We start from the raw sequence: 23381 nt of genomic DNA on the forward strand, positions 1-23381 counted from the left end.
CCTTGAATACAAGACATAATATCTTGAATATTCTAGAATATCTTGGAACCCTGTCAGAAAACAGCTGAATGTTTTTCCAGTTCACATAATATTATATGGTGACATCTGTGAATAATGCTTTAGAACCTTATAACACATAGAGGGATCACTGGTGTGTAGATTTTCTAGACACAGAAATTCCTCTTTCTTATTCCAAGTCACTGGACTGACGATATCATATGCAAGTGAATATATTAATGATTTAATTGTATGACTATTGCTTTATTTTTTGTTTTTTTATGTATGGATGGCTGTTTATTGGTATGTGGGTACATGTGTGTATTCAAACTATGTGTATACATGTGGAAGCTAGAAGACAAATTTGGGTGCCATTCTTCAATCCATTTTTTTTTTTGATGTTACTCACCTTCTTGGAACTGACTACATTTGCTATATTGACAGTTCACACCAGTGATCTCTAGGGATCTACCTATCCTTGCCCTCCTCCTACCACAGTTCTGGAACTAAAGCATCTACTACCATGCATACCCATTCCACACTCTGATAAGCAAAGCCATGTGGTCTTGGGTAAGTCAATAAAGACTCCTACTAGAACACTAATAATGAAGAAGCTGTTTCTCTAATCATGGGATTGAGTGAGGGTAGACAGTCAAAGTGATGGAAGAAACTCAACTTGGTAAAACAAGTAAAATCACCAAAATGTTTCAGGTCTCTGAGTCTGTCATCAAAAAGTCGGTTGAAGAATTTGTAGATACACAGGAGAAAGCAATAGAAAGAGGCATGAGGGTATTACAGTGGGGTGGGCACTAGGAATGAAGAGTAGGGATGGTGTGAATAATCTGTCCTGCCTAGCAACAATGAATTTATAAGAACCTTGGTCAGCTTGTCCAATGAAGAAGATTCCAACCCCCTACTCCAAGGAATAGCATTCGGGTTCACTTTCAAATGTTGTACAAAGTCCTAATGCAGGAGTTCTCAACCTTTTGACATTTGATGTGGCAACGATCTCGATTTTATTCCCAACATCCACAGAATGCATGTAGCCTATTGGTGCCAATTGTACACGTGTGTGATGTATATGTAATATATAAGTATATTAGTTACTCATTTGAATATTATATAGCCTGTTATGTGCCCTTTTATGATATATCATTAAAATTATGATAGTATTGTAGGCACAATCTGAAAAATATGAATTTCACTGATGACATGGAACTTTGCAGTAACGATTTTGTCAGGACCCTGATACAAAAAAGTGCTAAGGAGCTATGCTGTTTTATTCATTTTCTTACTTCTAAATGTGATATCTAACCAAAACAACTTTAGGAATGAAACATTTATTTGGCTGAGAGATGAAAGGTATAGTCCATCATTGGGAAAGCATGGCACTGAGAGACTGAGGAACCTGGTCCCATTGCATCGGTAGTAAGGAAGCAGGCAGAGAGGAATGTATGTTATTGCTTAGATCGCTGCTTTGTTTTTGTTCTGTCAAGGATTCTATCCTATGGAATTGTGCTGCTTCTTTTACAATGGACTTTCTCTCCAAAATAACCCTAATAAATCTAGATACTATAGTACAGGCATGCCCAAAAATCTATCTTTGATATGATTATTGTTTCTGTTATGTTGACAATGACAATTAGCTCTCACACACTCTGATACTAAAACATACAGAGAAATGTTCACTACTACATTGATAAACTCAACCATCTTGAATGTACAGATTCACAGATCCATTTTGATTTATGAGGTACTGCACAGATGAGCCAACTAGGCATCAAGTTCACCTTGTTTGTATCGATACAGAACTATTTAAAATGAATTTCACTAATTTGAATATCCCACAAGGAAAACCAGATGTGAGCATGGGCTTTAAGTCCTTATCTCTCTGCTTTTTCCTAAATCCATGCTGATAGCTAGGCTTTGAAGCCTATTGACTGAGCTCAGAGGAGCAATTTGGAGCACTGTATTGTTCTTTTATATCTTCTGAACATTGTGCATTGCTGAACATGGCACCAAAAAGCACTGATTACTAAACTGAATTATTAGAAAGTAGTTCCTGTTCAAGATCTAAAGACAGAATGGGGAACATGTGCATACTTAAAATGAACATAACAGCCTGTGATACAACTTCCTATTCCATCTCACCAAAGATAGAATATGATAGCATTAAAGTGATAAAATGAAGTCACATGAAGAAATATACAAATTTGAGAAATCTATACCTATATAAGAAGAAATATCAAAACACTGATTGAGTAATGATACATGAACTACCTTTAGAACCAGGTTAGATACATGGGAAATGAATATAAGTTAACTTCTAATAGATGATTAAACGACAGGTATGTGTTTGATAGATAGATAGATAGATAGATAGATAGATAGATAGAGAGATAGAGAGATAGAGAGATAGATAGATACATAGATGATAGATAAGCACATAGATATATAGAAAATAGGTTACAGAAATTTAGTAGATGAAAGAAAATGCTGGATATATGATGAATAGAATAACCTTTTCCCTTGGTTATTACTCTTTGGTTTGTGATTGGACATGTGATACCTGTAAAATTAATATGTAATGTTGGAAATATCTTCCAACACTGGGGCAATAGCATCGCTCCATCAATAATACTTTAGAAATAAAATATTCCCATGAACATCACAATCATTTCAAAGCTGTCCATTTTTATTCCTCATCTCATTTATTGAAAGAGACCTCTTTTTAAAATTTTATTACATTTGTCCATGTTGACATTGTACTGACTAATTTCATATAAACTTGATACAAACTAGTGTCCTCAGAGGGGAGGGATCCTCAATATAATTGAGAAAATGCCTTTGTATTATTGCATTCTTGGCAAGTCTGTAGAATGTTTTCTTAATTAGTAATTGCTATGGGGAAGTCCATGATAAGTGGGGCATCCCTAGTTTGGTGGTGATTTCCATAAGAAAGCAGACTGAGGCAGTCATGGGGGTTAAGCAACTATTCAAAAATTCTCCATAGCCTTTTTATTAACTTCTGCCTACAAGTTCCAGCCTTGTTTGAATTCCTGTCCTGACTTCCTTTGATTATGAACAGTGGTATAGACCTGTAAGCAAAATCAACCCTTTCCCTCCATCTTGCTGTTTGGTTATGGACTTTTCTCAAAGCAAAATAAGGCACAACTAAGACAGATATTACAATTTTTGGAGTCTCAGGTGAATATTTTTTAACAACTTTTGTAGTATGAATTTCTATCCTTTTATTTTAGGACTTAACACTTAATAGAATTAGTTTCTTCACTGAAGTATGGTAATATTTTAAAATAGCAAAGCACATGTTTTGCTGGGAACATGGTGGGTATTAATTAATTGGTTGGTAAACTATTCTCAGGATGATTCACAGTCATTGAGCATAATTTAATTGGGTGATATTAGAACTACACTTAAGTCGGAAAATCTTAAGGAAATAAATAAAACCAAACCAAATCACTTCTTCCTTCTCTAATATACTGAGACAGAAGTGTAAAGAGAGGTAATAATTTTTTCCAGGTTACAAAAGGAATTTATGAAAAGAATTAATACCGAACATCCAAGTCGTCAGCTCATTCCTTTTATTTGGAACTAATTCATGTTGATGAACCTAATCTTGCTATTTACAGTTAATAATAACAGTGGCTTTCAGCATGTTTTCCGGTGCTCTGTAATAGAAATGCTGTGGCTTATTGCTTTTCTTTATGGGCCTTTGTTTCCCCATTTATAAAACTAAGAGGGTGGAAGAGGGAAGAAACCACATGATTTCTCTGCTCAGTTCCTTTTCTGCTCTTGGACTCTATGAAGAATAATGTAATGATGTGGGCAAGATTCGCAGGTGGCAAATGCTTTCAAGTCTTCCTGTTTCCTCCCCTGCTTTATTTGTGAGGATGTTCAGAATTAAACTGCATATCAAGTTGCAGTAAATGTTTTCCCCCAAGTTATAAGAAGTGTCCAAGATACTCCACAGAATGTCTTCAACTTTACGATGTACTCGTTTTTATAACTGTGTATCTGTATGTTGGTCTGTACATTTGTGTGTTCAGTTGCCTTAGAGGCCAGAGAGGTTAATGGATTGCCCTGGACCTGGAACTATAGATGTAGACTCTTAACTGCTGAACCACCTCTCCAACCTGCTTTCCATTGTTGTCTGTGCAGAGGACAAGATCTGGATGACGGTTCAGCACAACAACACAGAGCTGACTCGTGTACAGGGTTCCAGCCCTGAGAAGCCCTATTCCATGACCTTAAACTACGGTGGCAGTATGGAGCAGCTGGAAGCTCTGATTGATGGCTCTGAATACTGTGAACAGGAGTTGAAATACCACTGTAGGAGATCCCGCCTTCTTAACACACTAGGTAAGGTCCTTTCTTTCTTCATGGAGTATTGAAACCTATGACCCAATGCACTGGCTTTACTTTTTTCTGGCAGTAGCTAGAATCAGTGTAGAAGTGGGTACCTCATTTCAAAAGATATGTCTACAAATGACTGTTGTGGGAGGCCCAGTCAATTATATGTAATATTACTACTGGGCAGGTAGTCTTGAAATATGTTTAATATATATATATATATCCATTAAGGAACAAGATCAAAAGCAGTGTTCCTTATGTTCTTCTGCTTCAGTTCTGGATCCCATATTCCTGCCCTGACTTCTCTAAATGACAGAGTGTCAGTTACAAATTGTAAGCTTTTTTTCCTCAAGTTTCTTTCAGTAATGGTGTTTTATCATAACAACTGGAAAGAGATCTTTACCACTCCTACATCTGGTAGAGGGCTAATATCCAAACTATACAAAGAACTCACAAAGTTAGACTCCAGAGGACTAAATAATCCTATTTAAAATGGGGTTCAGAGCTAATCAAAGAATTCTCAACTAAGGAATCCCAAATGGGTGAGAAGCATTTGAAATGTTCAACATCCTTAGTCATCAGGGAAATGTAAATCAAAATGAATCTGAGATTCCACCTCACAACAATCAGAATTGTTAAAATCAAAAACTCTGGTGACAGCAGATGCAAGAGAAGATGTGAACATTCCTCCATTGCTGGTGGGACTGCAATTTCAATAAATTCCAAGATTGATTGGAAATCAATCTAGCAGTTCCTGAGAAAACTGGAAATTGTTCTACCTGAAGACCCAGCTATAGCACTCTTGGGCATATACCTGACAAATGCTCCAACATGTAAGGAGGATGGATGTTCCATGATGTCGTTTGCCTTACAGAAGCTTTGTACTTTTATGAGATCCCATTTTTCAATTCTTGATCTTAGAGCATAAGCCATTGGTGTTTTGTTCAGGACATTTTCTCCAGTCCCATGTGTTCGAGACTCTTCCCCACTTTTTCTTCTATTAGTTTGAGTGTATCTGGTTTGATATGGAGGTCCTTGATCCACTTGGACTTAAGCTTGTACAGGGTGATCGATCTGCATTCTTCTAAATGCTGACCACCAGTTGAACCAGCACCATTTGCTGAAAATGCTAATTTTTTCCATTGGATGGTTTTGGCTCCTTTGTCCAAAATCAAGTAACCATAGTTGTGTGGGTTCATTCCTGGGTCTTCAATTCTATTCCACTTGTCTATTTGCCAATCTCTGTAGCAATAAATACCATACAGTTCTTATCACGATTTCTCTGTAATACTGCTTGAGTTTAGGGATAGTGATTCCCCTGGAAGTCCTTCTATTGTTGAGGATAGTTTTAGCTATCCTGGGTTTTTTGTTATTCCAGATGTATTTTCAAATTTTTCTGTCTAATTCTTGAAGAATTGGATTGGTATTTTGATGGGGATTGCATTGAAAACCACATGATCATTTCATTAAATCCTGAGAAAGCATTTGACAAAATTCAACACCCCTTCATGATAAAAATCCTGGAAAGAACAGGAATTCAAGGCCCATACCTAAACATAGTAAAAGTCATATGCAGGAAATAAGTAGCTAATATTAATTTAAATTGAAAGAAACTTGAAGCAATGCTACTAAATCAGGGACTAAACAAGGCTGCCCACTCTTTCCCTACTTATTCAATATAGTTCTCAAAGTCCTAGCCAGAGCAATCAGAGAACAAAGGAGATTAAAGGGATACAGGTTGGAAAGGAAAAAGTCAAAATATCACTATTTGCAGATGATATGATAGTATATTTATGTGATCCCCAAAGTTCCACCAGAGAACTACTAAACAAGATAAACACCTTCAGCAAAGTGGCTGGGTATAAAATTAACTCAAATAAATCAGTAGCCTTCCTCTACACAAAAGAGAAACAAGCCAAGAAAGAAATTAGGGAAAGGACACCCTACATAATAATTCCAAATAGTATAAATATTTACTTTTAATGAATTACTCAGTGTGCTTTGAACATCCTATGTAGCTGAGATTGGCTTTGAACTTCTGACTTCCTTGCCTCTACCTCTGGAGTTCTGCAAATTCAAATGTGCTCCACATGTTTGCTTTTTTCTGTAATCCTGACCATGAAAGTCAAGACTTTGGTATATGTTTGGAAAGTACTCTACCTATGAATTCTAACGTTTCATTTATGAAAAAAATAAAAATATCTTAAATCATTTTAGATTTTTCTGAAACTGATTTTTGTAGTGATTGAATGACTGATTATTAAATATGTGTTACTTAAATTTCTTGCTTTTGTGATGTACAATCTAACAAAGCATCTAGAAGTGGGATTTCCTTTCAATCATAGTTTGAAGCCTATCAGGACAGGCGGAAAAATCAGTATGGTCTGAGGCAACAACAGAATAAAACAATTATCTGCTAATACCTTAGAGGATCAGGAAACAGAGGGGAAAAGTAACATTTGGGTAGATCTTTCTCTATGTCACTCTGGCTGGCCTGGGTGACATGAGTACCATGTATAGAACAGGCTATCCTTGTACTCACAGAGGTCTAAACACTTATTACACCCAAGGGCTGAGATTGACCATTTGGGACACCAAGCCCATATAAAGCTCTTTATATCTGTAAATATTAATTTATATGGGTACAAAAGTATCAAGTATCTAAGAGAGTATAAATCACATTCTATCTCATCATTCAGTGTTCTAGGGCTTAGCATTTGTAGGTTTTGAGAGGCTGTAGACCGCATTGTCAGTAAAGCATGAAAGATAGACACATAACTCAATACACTGCACTTTTTTACTAATCTAGAATGTACAGTGGAAGGTATTGTTCCACTTCAATGAATTTTCTAGATAAATGTCATTTAACCCCTTTAAAGACTAACAATGTTTTCAAAGAGAATTTAACTATTTGAAATGGGAATCTTTCTCTGATGGATTACATGCCTCCTTGCCTTCTTAAACACAGCATTCAGAACAGAAAATTGGACCTTTCTGTTTTGATGAATCAAGATAATCACTGTGAAATCAATTCCAGAACTCCTATTAAATTGAGAATGGCTTACCAGTCTAAAGAAATCAGTGCTTCCTCTCGACATTCCTTTCTTTGAATCTCAGCTCCCACAAAATGCCTTACAAGGGTCAGTGTAAGTGTTTGCTTGTTTATTTCTCTGTCCCCTGTTGCTTAAGCTGAATACATTTGCCACTGTAAGCCCTTCTCAGAATATCTATCTTTAGGAACTGCCCTCCTTTCTTTTCATTGCCTAGTAATTTTTTTCAAATACTTGAATTCCTGTGAAGAGGTTTATCTATTCTGACATTTGGGATACCCTAATGGACTTTAACAATCATATGACTTTTGTTATGCCATTCCAATGAATTATTTTGTGTAACACACACACACACACACACACACACACACACACACACATAGTGCCCTTGGAAGTTAGATATTTTGTACCTCCCACCCCCATCTCACTGAAATCAAAGTCTTTTTAAAGCCACTCCACCTGGGTGCTTAGAGACATCACTCTGGTCCTCTGGCAGAGTGACTCTTTTAGTTATGGAGCAGTTTCCTTCTACAGTCCCTGTCAAAACTTTGAGTAGATTCATTGTTTTCCTAACTCAATTGTCTTATGTTCTCTGGATGTAGGTTTGCATAGGAAGACCATAGATTTGTGGGGTTCACATTGGGAATGAGATCTCCTTACCTTACTTGTGCCACTTTGCTTAGTTTTTACAGTTGAAATTCACTTCCTATACTGAACTATTCCAACATCCCTGGGATGAAGCCTATTTGATCATGATAGATGATCACTTTGATGCATTCTTAGATTGAGTTTGCAAGAATTTTTGTATTGATTTTCATAAGTGAGGTTGGTCTGAAGTTCTCTTTCTTTGTTGAATCTTTGTGTGGTTTACTTAGGAGCATAATTGTGGCTTCAGGGCAGTACTCCTTCTGTTTCTATTTTGTGGAATAGTTTATACAGTATTGGTATTAGTTCTTCTATGACATTCTGATAGAATTCTGCACTAAACCCATCTGGTCCTGGGCTTTTTCTGGTTGGGAGACTTTTAATAACTGCTTCTATTTCTTTAGGAGTTATGGGATTGTTTAGATTGTTTATCTGATCCTGATTTAACTTTGGTACCTGATATTTGTCTAGAAAAGTGTTCATTTTCTCCAGATTTTCCAGTTTTATTAATTACAGACTTTTGTAGTAGGATCTATGATTTTTTAAAATTTCTTCAGTTTCTATTGCTATTTCTCTTTTCATTTCTGATTTTGTTAATTTGGATACTATTGTCTCTGTCCTCTAGTTAGGGTGGTTAAGGGTTTATCTATCTCTTTGATTTACTCAAAGAACTAGCTCCTGGTTTGTTGATTCTTTATATAATTCTTTTTGTTTCTCCTTGGCTGATTTCAGCCCTGAATTTGATGATTTCCTACCCTACTCTTGGGTGTATTTGTTTCTTTTTGTTAGTGCTTTCAGATGTGCTGTAAAGCTGTTAGTGTATGTTCTCTCCAGTTTCTTTTTGGAGGCACTCAGAACTATGAGTTTTCCTCTTGGCACTGCTACATTGTGTCCCATAAGTTTGGTTATGTTTTGCCTTCATGATCATTAAATTTTAAAGAGTCTTTATTTATTTTTTCTTTATTTCTTCCTCAGCCATGTTATCATTAAGTAGAGTGTTGTTCAGCTTCCATGTGTATGTGGGCTTACTTTTGTTTTTCTTATTGTTGAAGAGGAGCCTTAGTCTATGGTGATCTGATAGAATGCATTAGATTACTTCAATCTTTTTGTATCTATTGAGGTCAATTTTGAGCACAAAGTGTTGAGCACAGACTGATGGAAAGGACATCCAGAGACTGTCCCACCTTGCAAATAATCCCATATAGAGACAGCAAACCCATACACTACTGAAGATGCCAAGAATTGCTTGCTAAAAGGACTCTGATATAGCTTTCTCCTGAGAGGCTCTACCAGAGCCTGACACATAAAGAAACAGATGCTCACTGCACCCATTAGACTGAGCATGCCGTCTCCAGTGGAGGAGTTTGAAAAAGGACTGAAAGAGCTCAAGGGTTTTGTAACCCATAGGAAAAATAACAATATCAAACAAGTACATTGTCCAGAGCTTCCATGTACTGAACCACCATCCAGAAAGAAAACATGGAGGGACCCATGGCTCCAGTTGTGTATGTTACAGAGGATGGCCTTGTGAGACATCAATGGAAGGAGAAGCCCTTGGTCTGGGGAAGGCTCCATGCCCTAGTATTAGGGAATGACAGAGTGGGGAGACAGAAGTGGGTGGTTACATGGGGAGCACCCTCATAGACTCAGGGGGAAGATAGGATAGGGGGATTCTGGATGGGAAACCAGGAAAGGGGCAATGTTTGAAATGTAAACAAGTAAAATATCCAATCAAAAAGAAGAAAGAAAATATCCAACATATGAGAAAAAAAAGAAATTAAATTAAATTAAATTTTCACAAAGATCTGAGAAGGCAGATGGAAGACAAACACAGTCTGGAATGCTTGTTCTTTGCCAGGTATATCTCAGGTATCCAGTAGCAGTGTCTCTGCTCAGAGCTTCCTCCAGTAAACAAGGAACAAAATTGATGCTATCATGAGAAATAACCTGAAATCAGATTTCCTTTTTCTTATTACTCCCTTATTAGTTTGAGAATTCCACACAATGAGTTTTGCCTTGTCTATTTCCTTTTCCCAAATTCCTTCCAGATGCTCACCCAATTACCCAACGAACTTTGTGTCTTTTTTTTCCTACCCATCAGATCCAGTTTATCCTATCCATATATTCATAGACACATGACCATAGGTGATTTTCAGTGGCCACACACTTTAAGAAAATTCCTTTTTTCTAGCAGCTATCAACTTGAAACAGCTCCTCAGGTAGGAGTGGGACTTCATTTATGTCTACCTACCTTTTCCATGTTGATACTTTCATATATATTGAGCTCAAACAGATCTTGGGCATGCTAGCATAACCTATGTTCATGCGTTTATCTGTTCTGTTATATCCAGATGGTATTTTTCTTTTATTCACTCAGTCTTTGACTCTTACAATCTCTAGGCCTCCTCTTCTACAATAGTAATCCCTGAGGATTGGGATGAGAGGTCAAGGTAATGATATTTCACTTAACACTTAACATTGCTCGGGCCCTATAAACCTTGACTAGTCAGGTTTCTCTCTGTTAGTCATCATCCACTGAAAATATAAGTTTTTTCTAATCAGGACTAAGAGATACATTAATCCATGGGAATAACATAAGCTGTTATAAGTCAGTTTGATACTATGTTCATTTACTAGAATCATTGTAGTAGGTTCTCTACCAGGACCTATGACTGGCCTACTTAGTCATAGTCTCTTGGCTCATGAGTGGTCCCCAGTATAAATTTGATCTTGTAGAGAGAGATTAAAATCTATGAGAATGTGGTTGATTTTTCATGTGATGTTCTTGCCGGTGTTGGACTAGTGGGCCTGTCTTGCCAGTCTGCTGTGTACCTTGCAGGGTTCACAGATCATAACACTAATGAAATTGTTCTTTTCCAATTGAGTCTTCCCATGAATTTTGTCTGATAACCAGTAAGATTAGTAATAGTCTATAATATTTGTTTATCAAAAGAAATTTGTCAGGCAGCAACTCCAAAATGAGGAAATTATTTCCAGAAATGGACTTTTAATCTGTAAGCTTCTGGTGTCTAATAGAAGCACCTTTGTTCCAATTATAAAGCAGGCACAGTTTAACTGTGTGTGTGTGTGTGTGTGTGTGTGTGTGTGTATGTGTGTGCATGTGTGTGTGCCTGTATGTGTGTCTGTATGTGTGTTTCTGTGTTTGTATGTGTGTGTGTCTGTGTGTTTGTCTGTGTTTGTGTGTGTGTGTGTTTCGGTGTGTATGTCTGTGCTTGTGTGTGTGTGTATGCTTCTACTGCTAGAACATTTCATCAGGTTCTTTGATTTGCTGCCTAATCTGCAAACCTAAGTTTAATTTCCAAGATACATATGCTGGAAGGAAAGAATAAATTCCCATAAGTCATCCTCTGGACTTCAGACAAATTCTGTAGGACTCCTGTATGTACAGGTCTTCTCTCTCTCTCTCTCTCTCTCTCTCTCTCTCTCTCTCTTTCTCTCTTCTCTCTCAGTCTCTCTATCTCTGTGTGTGTGGGTGTGTTTGTGTGTGTATCTCTCTCTCTCAAACACACATGCACATAGAGACACACATACATATACTCAAACACATACTATATCTAAATATATACATGAATATAATAACCTTTTCACTGAAGCAACTTATTCATACCAATAACTGGTTTTTTACCAAAAACAGTATGTCCTCTTCCATATTCTCCAGTCCTCCAGTGAGCAGTTTCCCTTTGCGATGTAGATATAGATATAATTCTGTTGATCGCTGTATAAGAACATTTTGTATATAGATGATTGTGAACATAATTGATTGTATACTCACAATAAATTCCTTGAGGCACCATTGCCAGAACAGTATGATTATTTTCAAGAAGATCACCTTGAATTCTCTTGTGTATCTAAGTGGAGGCAATTTATAGCCCAGGCAATAGAGAGGAACTGTGTGTCCATTTCCAAGCAATGGATATTACTTATAGCTTCCCATTAAGTAGTGGAAATCTTATGAATATATAATATCTCTAGGAAAAGTGTAAATAATTTTTGTTGGTAGTACTAATAATATATCCACATATGAGAGAGTGGGATAGGGAAGACAGAGCCACAGAGACAGAGAGGAAGAGATACAAAGAAGGGAGGGAGAACGCGATCATTAGAGCTTATAGTTTACCTTTAACTGCTAGTCATGATGCCAAAAAATTATGAATTGTTGCAAATAACATTTTCAATTAGATTAAATTGGTAAGAAGATGATGTGGAAGACGTCTTCTTGCCATAGCATTTCCTCTGTGCTTTGTACAACAGAATTTGAAGGGAGGAAGTAGAGAAGGCAAGATGAGAAAAATGGAAAGAATCACCCATATGGTCACAAATGGCAGATGTGTTTTGAGGCTGTGACTGTGTGTAGTTGTCTGATAAGCACTTTCTCTAAATCAACTCCAGTTATACACAAAAAATATATTTACTCACATATCTTAATTAGTGCTGAAAAGCTGAGAATCTGAACTCCTTTTAAACCTCACTCGCCAAAATCAAAGCACAGCACTGTTTCTTATATATTATGCAAAGCTCCACTAATCAAAGAAAATGGATATTTACAAAATGTGTGCATTTGTATTGATTTTCTTATTGTGTAGAAGAAAGAAAAAAAAAGCAATGGAGAGAGAAGAACAGACAGGGCCACATAATAAATCAGTATGTCTTTAATTCTTCAAATTCCTGAGAAATATTCAAGATTTGTACCACTTAACCTCTAGGCAGCACACTGTGGATCCTCAAAGAAAGTCCTTTGATCTCTCTCCATGCTATAGAACTTGCTTGGTTACCTTCATCCAGCAACACTGAAAGAAGAGGAAAGATGAGAGAGAAGAGTCTATACATGGTGTACTACTGCGTTTCTTTCATTCAGTTGGTGACTGAACCATGGCACTCTTATTTTCTAACTATTTCTTTGCTATTTCCCTCCATATCTACCCTTAACTATCAGCCAATGTGACATGCAATCTATCTCTAACTAAAAGCAGTGTCCTGAAAACTCCATGGTGTTGTCCTACACAGGAAATAAGTCCTGTAACTCTCATGCATTTTTCGAATTTCCCCAGTCTTTCTGGTATTTCATGGCACAGCTTTATGCACGGCAAAGGCATTGCTACAGAATAGACTTTTAGGGAATAGAAGTAGCCAATCTGCAGTGCTCAGCAGCCCATTTCACTATGGGAGGAAGCAGCCATTTTTCTCTGGGTTATGATATACCTTGCCCTGACTGAACTTGAACCATTTCTTGTACATCAACAAGTATTCTGCCTTTGGACAAAGGTCAAGAAGGCAGGAAACAGTGAGTATATGAAAGGAACTAGCACTCAGTTCGGGTAATGCAAAGGGCAGAAAAATCAACATTGAAGCTATGGCCTCCCTGATGAATCAATTACCTGGTTAGCTACTTTGCTACATCAGTTACTTTTCTCCTCACTGTGACAAAAAATATCTTGCAGAAAGACCTTCAGAAGAAGGGTTAGTCTTCATCCTTGGTGAATGAGACATAGTCTGTCAAGACAGGAAAGGTAGGAAGCAGATTAGTTTATGGGGAGGATAGGTGATCAGATGGAAAGAGCAGGTAACCAAAGGGAAGGACTAGACTATGTATTCCTCCATACCCAAGTCTCAGCAAGTCTTAGGAGGTTCTACCTTCTCCGATTTGTACAACCTCTATCAACCCTCCAGCAGGAAAGTCAAGATATATCACTTATGGACAACATCTAACATTCAACTCATAATACTCTACAAATAACATTCTTCTCAGAAGAAAACAAAATAAACAAAGCCTTGGAAAGATGGTTCTATAGGGCAGTCCCCAAGTACTTTCTGGAACACATGGGCATTGAACATCCTAGCCAAACCCAAGTTCTCTCCCATATTTTTCAAGAGACCCAACAATTCCCCATTATATTCTCCCACAGTCTGTTTGTTTCAGATATACTATTGTATTTAGCACTCAAGTGTGAAAGTTTCATATGGGCTACCCTCCCAAATATAGCTATGCATGGTTCAAGGCATAAAGACAAGCTGAGAATCAAACATGCTATGGTTTTGACCTTGAATATACCCTAAGACCTATGTTTAAAGATAAGATCTCTGGCATGTAGCTGGTGGTAAATGATAGAAATTATAAAATTAAACTCAACGGGAGAAATTCAAGTCATTGGTGTCATAGCATTGTGTGTATGCATGCGAATGCAAACTTTACTTGTATATGTACATGTATGTGTACACTTGTGTGTGGAACCATTAAACAAACTTGGGTGTGATAGAATGGGTTCTCTCCACTGGCCTGGACCTCAAAAAATCTGCTAAGCTGCCTCACAAAGTCCCAGGGGTCTACATTCATATTTCCCCTACTAAGTACAAGGTCATGCCACCATGCCCAGGTTCACATATACACAAACAATATATAAGGATAGAAATGATTCTGAAGTCCATGTTCTTTCACTATACTATGATATCCTTGTGTCATAAACACTACAATAAAAAGAGAAACATAAGCACATGACTCAAAAGCAGCATTAATGGCCAGTGAGTGTTTGAAAATATGTTCAACACTCTTAGCAACAAGAAAATGCAAATTTAACTTATACCTGTCAGAGTGGCTATTGTAAAAAATAATACAAGCTAGCAAGGACGAGGGAATCTTATACACTAAAAATGGGAATATAAATTGGTGCATATACTATGGAATTAGTATGGATATTCCTAATACAAACTAAATAGAACTTTCCTCAAGTTGTATACTATGAGACCATTCCTAAAAGATTTAATGAAGCCCATTGAAGATACTTGCACATCCATGTAATCTCCCATACTATTTGCTATGGCCAAGATATGGATGCACTTTAAGTGCTGATAAACAGGTGAATAGATAAAGAAAATCATATATATATATATATATATATATATATATATATATATATACATATATATATATATGTGTGTGTGTGTGTGTGTGTGTGTGTGTGTATGTGTGTGTGTGTGTGTGTGTGTGTGTGTTTTCAATCTACCCACACAGACCAAAATTATGCCATTCTCAGAAAGATGGACAGACTGAAGATACTATTAAGTTTGGTAAAAGAAGGATGACTCAGAAAGATAAATATTGCATGCTTTTACTCATATGTAGCATCAACATTATACATTTATACATAACTATAATGTACATATGAGTATATGTATGCATATTTGGGATGTTTGTATAGAAGTCAAAGTAAGACTGTGGGGATATTTAAAGGAGGAAATAGAGGAAAGAATAGAATAGAATTGAGGTAAATAAGAACAAAGTAAAATGACACAAAAGTTTCATAAAGAAACATTATTTTTTCCAAAGTACACATTACTGTCATAATTATTATAATAGAAAATATCAATGTTAATTTTAAATCAGGCTCTATTTCACATATCAGTAACTAGAAGTCTTGGTTGCTGTATTCAGAAATCTCCAGAGTTCAAGGTCATTCATTCAGATCTTGGATGTATGGATCTCTCATGGCTGTTTCACTTAAAAAAAGTTCCTGAGTTTCCTGATAAGATTTCTTGAAGGATAGAACCAGACAAGTTCAAGAGGAAAAAAATGTTCCTCTATCCTAATTAGAAAGTATAAGATTTTATGTACATATACATATACATACGTGATAGTATATAAAATATATATAGGTGGTACTGTACAGATATGTGTGTGTGTGTGTGTGTGTGTGTGTTACTACATAAAATCTTATATTTTTCCAATTAGAGAAAATATATATATATATATATATATATATATTATAAGTGGACTAACTTCAAAAATGCAGCAAATTAAGGACAGAAACTCAGGTTCTGTCTGACAACAGCTCAAGGCCTTTAGAATTGTCTCAGTCAATAGTAAGTCACTTAAAACTTAGTGTTATAAAGTCTCTCCATATGTCTCTTTTTAGAGACGTAAATAGAAGTTTATAGCAACTGGTCATAAATCTGCAAACACAGAGACATCTATGTTTCAGTGAGATGTCTCTGCAAGAAAAGAGGCATAGACCAACAAGTCTGATACCCTAATTTGGATACCAGAGACCCATAGGAAGAAAAGAAAGAACTAAGTCCCACAAGTTTGCCTCCTCATGAACACCATGAGATAGAAATCACACACACACACACACACACACACACACACACACACACACACACACACGCACGCACGCACACACACACACACACACACACACACACCCCTTTACAAGTAAACAGAGACTAGCAATGAATCTCATCAGTGTATTTCTTTTTTTTTCTTTTTTGGCAACTGGTTCCCTTTATATTGGGTAATAGACTCTTTTTTAAGGCAGAAAGTCATAGTAGAAGTTAGTGAATTCATAAGAAAACTATACACCTATTCTAAATCACATATAAGGTATAATAGCTAGTGGAAATCAAATGCCCTATGTAAGTTTAATTGATGTGCATCTAGCCATATTTAAGAAGATGTTTTGATCACTATTTAAACGACCAGTGGTTATTGCACAAGTACTAAAATCAAGACCTTCTACAAGATAGTCTTTTTTCACTGTGACGGTAGAATGTGTCCACTTTCTGTGGTAGTTTGTATAGGTTTGCTCCCCACCCCATAGACTCATGTTTTGATGCTTGGCCCAAAGGGAATAGCAGTGTTATGAGGTATGGACTTCTTGGAGAAAGTGTATCAATGTGGGGTCAGCTTTGAAGTTCCCATGCTTAAGCCCTACCCAGTGTAGGAAATATAAGTGGAACTGGGATTCCCAGGTTTGGGGTCTGAAGAGAACTACAAGTAGAACGTGATGGAAAGGAGAAGGAAGATGCCATGGATTAATAAAAAAGCATGCCCATGAGGGCTGGCTAAAAAGGTAAGAGTAGCTCAGGTAAAATATACCAAACTATTTTGGAATCATTAATTGGTAAATAGATTTAATAGCTTAGAGTGTAGATATCTGCCACACTCCAGTCCTGACTAAGGCTTATTATAAATACAAAAGTTATGTGTCTTTTACATGGGAACTGAATGAACAAAGAAGGGATAGAAGCCCCCGATTGAGATTAAATGATTTTCAGAACATGTCACAGGAATAAAACCTTAAATAAGTTACTTACTATTCCTCAAACTTGCCTACAGAAAAACATCTAATTTTCCAATACTAAGATACAGGAATAGAAACTGGAGAAAACATCAAATTTGGAATAACCTGATCTGAGTTTTTGTGTCAACTACTTACAGGCTTATACCATACAATTTCTGGGGATTCTTGTTATTTGATAATGTTGTATCACATGTCCCAGTTTATCCTTCAAAGTGCCAAATAGCTGAGGATGACATCGCACTCTCCTTCCCACATGCTGGCATTTCAGGTCTGTACCACCTGGGCACTAATACATGAGCCCAGGAATTTGTGCTTGTAGAGCAGCACTCTATTAATTGAATGTCATCCCATTATGATCTCTTCTTCTGTGTTTTAGTGATGGCTAATGGAATACATGCTGTATCTTGAGATGGTAGATAACAAAGGTGTCCTTTACTTCATCTCATATCTTCTTCACATTTCCTAGGAACATAGGGAATATGAACTCCATTAGCAACCAACAGAGTATCACAGGATCCCTCTCAGTCTCCATGATTGAATTCAGCCTTGGAGTTTAACTTTTCTAATGTTAATAGCACACAATCCACCTGTACTTTAATTTACTTATAAATTTGGTTCTAATATATTTCAAGAAGTACTGTTGCCAATTTTAGACATAGAGGTTCTCCTTTGATTCCTCTTAGCCATCCAAATGCTTTAATGTACCCATCTATTTTATGTGAGAAAATGACACCTTCATTTGCAAAATTTCAGTTCAAAATCTTGAACTTCTTCATTTTCGTTACCCATTGAGTTATGAACATATACTCAGACACCGAGATTGTTAATTTCACTAATGTAACCTGTCTGACAACCCTCCTATCTCCCCATAGTGATCTAGTACAGTATACTTACTTCTTTTCTTATAACAATCTATACCCCACTTTCAGCCTTTCAAATAAATGCTACTTTCAAAATGATAGTAATAAATTGGGCATTAGATCTTTCCCTATGCCTTGAAAGTAAAACCTTGAGTCTTTCTGTATGACCTGCAGAATTCTGACTGAAGGAAACTATACTGGTCCATTCTCCCACAAACCTACTGTACATGGCCGCACTTCTATCTCTGTCTTGTACAAAGATGTGTCTATTCATTGCACCAGTGCAGTAAGTTCATTCTTCTTGCAAGTTCCATTTTTTATTTCTGGGCTTAGATATCCTTTGTTATATAGTTCTCACCTTGAATTTCATATGTAACTGTAAAGTCTGTTTTATTACTCTACAGAGCTTTATCCTAAGTTTCTAGTCTCTGTAGATATCATTTTAGACATTTTATTCCCATTTATTTATTGATGTTCCTTCTGCCCTAATTAATATAAGATGAAATCCAGATAGAGGATATTTCTGTTATCTCAGTTATTTTTACCCCTAAATGCCTAGAATTCTACTTGGATAGGGGAGAAACTTAATGAAGATTTGCCGAGTAAGCAATATATGCCTTCTTCACCAACAAATATCAGTTATTTCATGTATATGAAACAGGCAGACAATCACTTAACAGTATAAAATCTGCTGTCCTGTGAGACTCTGTCATTGACTCTCTGTGATCTTTAACAGATTATTTATATTTTATGAGCCTCAAGTTTCTCGTTTTTACCACTAGACCTTATACTTCATGTTTCTCAAGTGTTTTTTTTTTTATTTTTTTTATTTTTTTTTTTACCATGGCTCTCAAGCCTCTCCACTAACCAAACAATATGAGTGAAAAAATGTGACAGAGTTACTTTCTTGTGACAGTAAAGAACAAAAATGTTGGAAAAATAAAGCTCAAAAGCCTCATTTTTTTGTCATTTCACCCAATGACAATTGGTATGTAATGCTGTAGTAAGTAATGCATTTGCTTCTTTCTTGCCCTCCTCTCTGCCCGAAAAACATGTTCCATATAGTAATAATGGTTGATCAAGAAACATATATGTCTGCTGCTGTCATAGATCAATATTAATTTGGAAAATAAAGAAAAAGTGTAGATTAGTCTAAGACCATTTAAATGTGTTGTATGTGGCCACAGGTTCAATGCCAAGCACTATAAAATAATTAATAAATACTACAAGTAAAAATGGAAGGAAAATATTTCTTACGTTGTTAGTAGTTTTGCCTCTGCAGATGAATACTCTGTAGCTGAAAACAATGACCAGGAGTAATTGAATGAAAGAATGTTCATGGTTTGAGATAATAAAGAAGGAAAAATAGCAGTGGGGATTGAGCCTAAGGCTACTTTTCTTTTTTTATTTTTCTCCAGTCCTAACTACATGGCCTTTATTTCTTCCAGATCAAGGATTTTGTGTATAATCATATAAAGATGAAGAATCAAGTTTTACAACCGAAAAATATTTACTTCTTAAATCTATGTTAACTTTTGTAACCTATACAAAACAGATAAGGAGATGTACACACAGGAGTTGTAGAACTGCACATCATTCAGGCCAGATCCTGCAGAGGGATTTCCCAGCATGACCTCATTCTTCTGTGAGGACACAGAGTAGTCCTTGTTTGGACATACACCATCCTCCCCTCATGAGCTGCTCCACACCTTTTGATGGTTCCCTTCTATGCTTGTGTATGTCTAGTTGTCTGCTTCTTAGAGCAGATGTTTACCTTCCTGATCCACTGGCCATTGGGGGAGGAATGGGGCCACGAAAGTGACTGATCGGACCCATTCTTCGTGGGAGAGTTTCCTGATGGCCCTCTTCTGTCATCGTATTTGGAATCAGAGGGGCTCCCGTAGCCTCTTCTTTTCTTCACATCTTGCTGAGGCAGAGTTTTGAAAAAAAAAAGAAAAAAAAACCAACCAAACAAAACACACACATACACACACACACACACACACACACACACACACACACACACACACACACACACACACAAATTCTGCTATTCCCCAAAAGAAATCTGTTGTGAAAGACAATCTCCAGGGGGACTGATTCTGGCTGTCCAACACCTGACCATTTGAGATGTATACCATCTTTCCTCTGGTTGTCTGCTTCTTAGCAAGAGAGAAGCCTGGACGCCCTCATGTTGCCAAATCTACCCTCCTGCCCTAAGGCTACTTTCTAACATATCCAGAGACATACAAACAGAGAATGCCACATTCTTCCAGTTTCTTCTTTGTATCTGTCAATTAATACTAGACTCCAGTTCACGTGATTGTGTCAATCACATGTAGAGTGAATTCTTATCTCTCAGTTAATTCTATCTAGAAATTCTCTCACAGGCACAGGCAGAAGTGTGCCTCATTACTGCCCTTGGTATTTCCTAATCCAGTCAAATTGACAATCATAATTAGTGATTATAACTATAGATGAAGTGATAAAACATTTAAGCAACAAGAAACAAAGACCACAGACATAAACTGACAGACATGGACAGCTTGGAGCATCAAGAACAGACAGTAGACATAGAAGGATAAAAACTAGACAGTGTTCCACCAAGGGACCCAGATATCTTACCTATGGAACCCAGAACCAGTAATAAGAATTTCTCCAATAACAGCCAGAAGAGAGGTAGGATGTCTCCTGCCTTCTCTCTGTCCCTAGGAGAACTCTGAAAAAGTTTTTCTCTTTCTCTAAAGTATTTGTGGAGAGTCCAGGAGGACTGTTTTTCCCAACCCCATTTTCTCTCATGTCTAGGGTGCAAATGTTCTCTAGGCAGCGTCCGAAGACAAAAACATAATTCTAAAAGAACACGTATGCAAAAATACTTTACCATTACTTTGTCCCTTTTTTATTACAAGTGTTATTTTTGGTAGCCCAAGTCACTGAGGCCTTTTCTAGCCCATCTTTTTTTTTTTTTTTTTTTCTCTTTCAACAAACATCTTTTTTTTTTTTTTTTAGATTTTCTTTTTTTTTTTTTTCAAAAAACTTATTTTTTTTATTAACTTGAGTATTTCTTATATACATTTCGAGTGTTATTCCCTTTCCCGGTTTCCGGGCAAACATCCCCCTCCCCCCTCCCCTTCCTTATGGGTGTTCCCCTCCCAACCCTCCCCCCATTGCCGCCCTCCCCCCATAGACTAGTTCACTGGGGGTTCAGTCTTAGCAGGACCCAGGGCTTCCCCTTCCACTGGTGCTCTTACTAGGATATTCATTGCTACCTATGAGGTCAGAGTCCAGGGTCAGTCCATGTATAGTCTTTAGGTAGTGGCTTAGTCCCTGGAAGCTCTGGTTGCTTGGCATTGTTGTACTTTTGGGGTCTCGAGCCCCTTCAAGCTCTTCCAGTTCTTTCTCTGATTCCTTCAATAGGGGACCTATTCTCAGTTCAGTGGTTTGCTGCTGGCATTCGCCTCTATATTTGCTGTATTCTGGCTGTGTCTCTCAGGAGCGATCTACATCCGGCTCCTGTCGGTCTGCACTTCTTTGCTTCATCCATCTTGTCTAATTGGGTGGCTGTATATGTATGGGCCACATGTGGGGCAGGCTCTGAATGGGTGTTCCTTCAGTCTCTGTTTTAATCTTTGCCTCTCCCTTCCCTGCCAAGGGTATTCTTTTTCCTCATTTAAAGAAGGAGTGAAGCATTCACATTTTGATCATCCGTCTTGAGTTTCGTTTGTTCTAGGGATCTAGGGTAATTCAAGCATTTGGGCTAATAGCCACTTATCAATGAGTGCATACCATGTATGTCTTTCTGTGATTGGGTTAGCTCACTCAGGATGATATTTTCCAGTTCCAACCATTTGCCTACGAATTTCATAAACTCGTTGTTTTTGATAGCTGAGTAATATTCCATTGTGTAGATGTACCACATTTTCTGTATCCATTCCTCTGTTGAAGGGCATCTGGGTTCTTTCCAGCTTCTGGCTATTATAAATAAGGCTGCGATGAACATAGTGGAGCACGTGTCTCTTTTATATGTTGAGGCATCTTTTGGGTATATGCCCAAGAGAGGTATAGCTGGATCCTCAGGCAGTTCAATGTCCAATTTTCTGAGGAACATCCAGACTGATTTCCAGAATGGTTTTACCAGTCTGCAATCCCACCAACAATGGAGGAGTGTTCCTCTTTCTCCACATCCTCGCCAGCATCTGCTGTCACCTGAGTTTTTGATCTTAGCCAATCGCACTGGTGTGAGGTGAAATCTCAGGGTTGTTTTGATTTGCATTTCCCTTATGACTAAAGATATTGAACATTTCTTTAGGTGTTTCTCAGCCATTCGGCATTCCTCAGCTGTGAATTCTTTGTTTAGCTCTGAACCCCATTTTTTAATAGGGTTATTTGTTTCCCTGCGGTCTAACTTCTTGAGTTCTTTATATATTTTGGATATAAGGCCTCTATCTGTTGTAGGATTGGTAAAGATCTTTTCCCAATCTGTTGGTTGCCGTTTTGTCCTAACCACAGTGTCCTTTGCCTTACAGAAGCTTTGCAGTTTTATGAGATCCCATTTGTCGATTATTGATCTTAGAGCATAAGCCATTGGTGTTTTGTTCAGGAAATTTTTTCCAGTGCCCATGTGTTCCAGATGCTTCCCTAGTTTTTCTTCTATTAGTTTGAGTGTGTCTGGTTTGATGTGGAGGTCCTTGATCCACTTGGACTTAAGCTTTGTACAGGGTGATAAGGATGGATCGATCTGCATTCTTCTACATGTTGCCCTCCAGTTGAACCAGCACCATTTGCTGAAAATGCTATCTTTTTTCCATTGGATGGTTTTGGCTCCTTTGTCAAAAATCAAGTGACCATAGGTGTGTGGGTTCATTTCTGGGTCTTCAATTCTATTCCATTGGTCTATCTGTCTGTCTCTGTACCAATACCATGCAGTTTTTATCACTATTGCTCTGTAATACTGCTTGAGTTCAGGGATAGTGATTCCCCCTGAAGTCCTTTTATTGTTGAGGATAGCTTTAGCTATCCTGGGTTTTTTGTTATTCCAGATGAATTTGCAAATTGTTCTGTCTAACACTTTGAAGAATTGGATTGGTATTTTGATGGGGATTGCATTGAATCTGTAGATTGCTTTTGGTAAAATGGCCATTTTTACCATATTAATCCTGCCAATCCATGAGCATGGGAGATCTTTCCATCTTCTGAGGTCTTCTTCTATTTCTTTCCTCAGTGTCTTGAAGTTCTTATTGTACAGATCTTTTACTTGCTTGGTTAAAGTCACACCGAGGTACTTTATATTATTTGGGTCTATTATGAAGGGTGTCGTTTCCCTAATTTCTTTCTCGGCTTGTTTCTCTTTTGTATAGAGGAAG

General features: G+C 37.2%; 1 protein-coding gene and 1 pseudogene across 3 annotated transcripts in view; one reads left to right on the top strand and one right to left on the bottom strand.

Annotated features, from left to right (window-relative positions):
• The window catches only part of Cntnap5a (contactin associated protein-like 5A), a 982002-nt gene that overhangs the window by 682206 nt on the left and 276415 nt on the right, over positions 1–23381 (top strand). For both annotated transcript variants that reach the window (XM_087580548.1, NM_001047865.2), the window contains 1 exon segment: positions 4177–4377. In XM_087580548.1, coding sequence (XP_087436674.1) covers positions 4177–4377 — 201 coding nt within the window.
• Positions 18426–20234, bottom strand: Selenok-ps2 (selenoprotein K, pseudogene 2; annotated as a pseudogene). The gene is given in 1 exon segment (NR_037671.3): positions 18426–20234. The product of NR_037671.3 is annotated as a selenoprotein K, pseudogene 2 (transcript).

This window comes from Rattus norvegicus, chromosome 13 (assembly GCF_021556685.1).
Source record: "Rattus norvegicus strain SHRSP/BbbUtx chromosome 13, alternate assembly SHRSP_T2T, whole genome shotgun sequence".
Classification (NCBI taxonomy): Eukaryota; Metazoa; Chordata; class Mammalia; order Rodentia; family Muridae; genus Rattus; species Rattus norvegicus.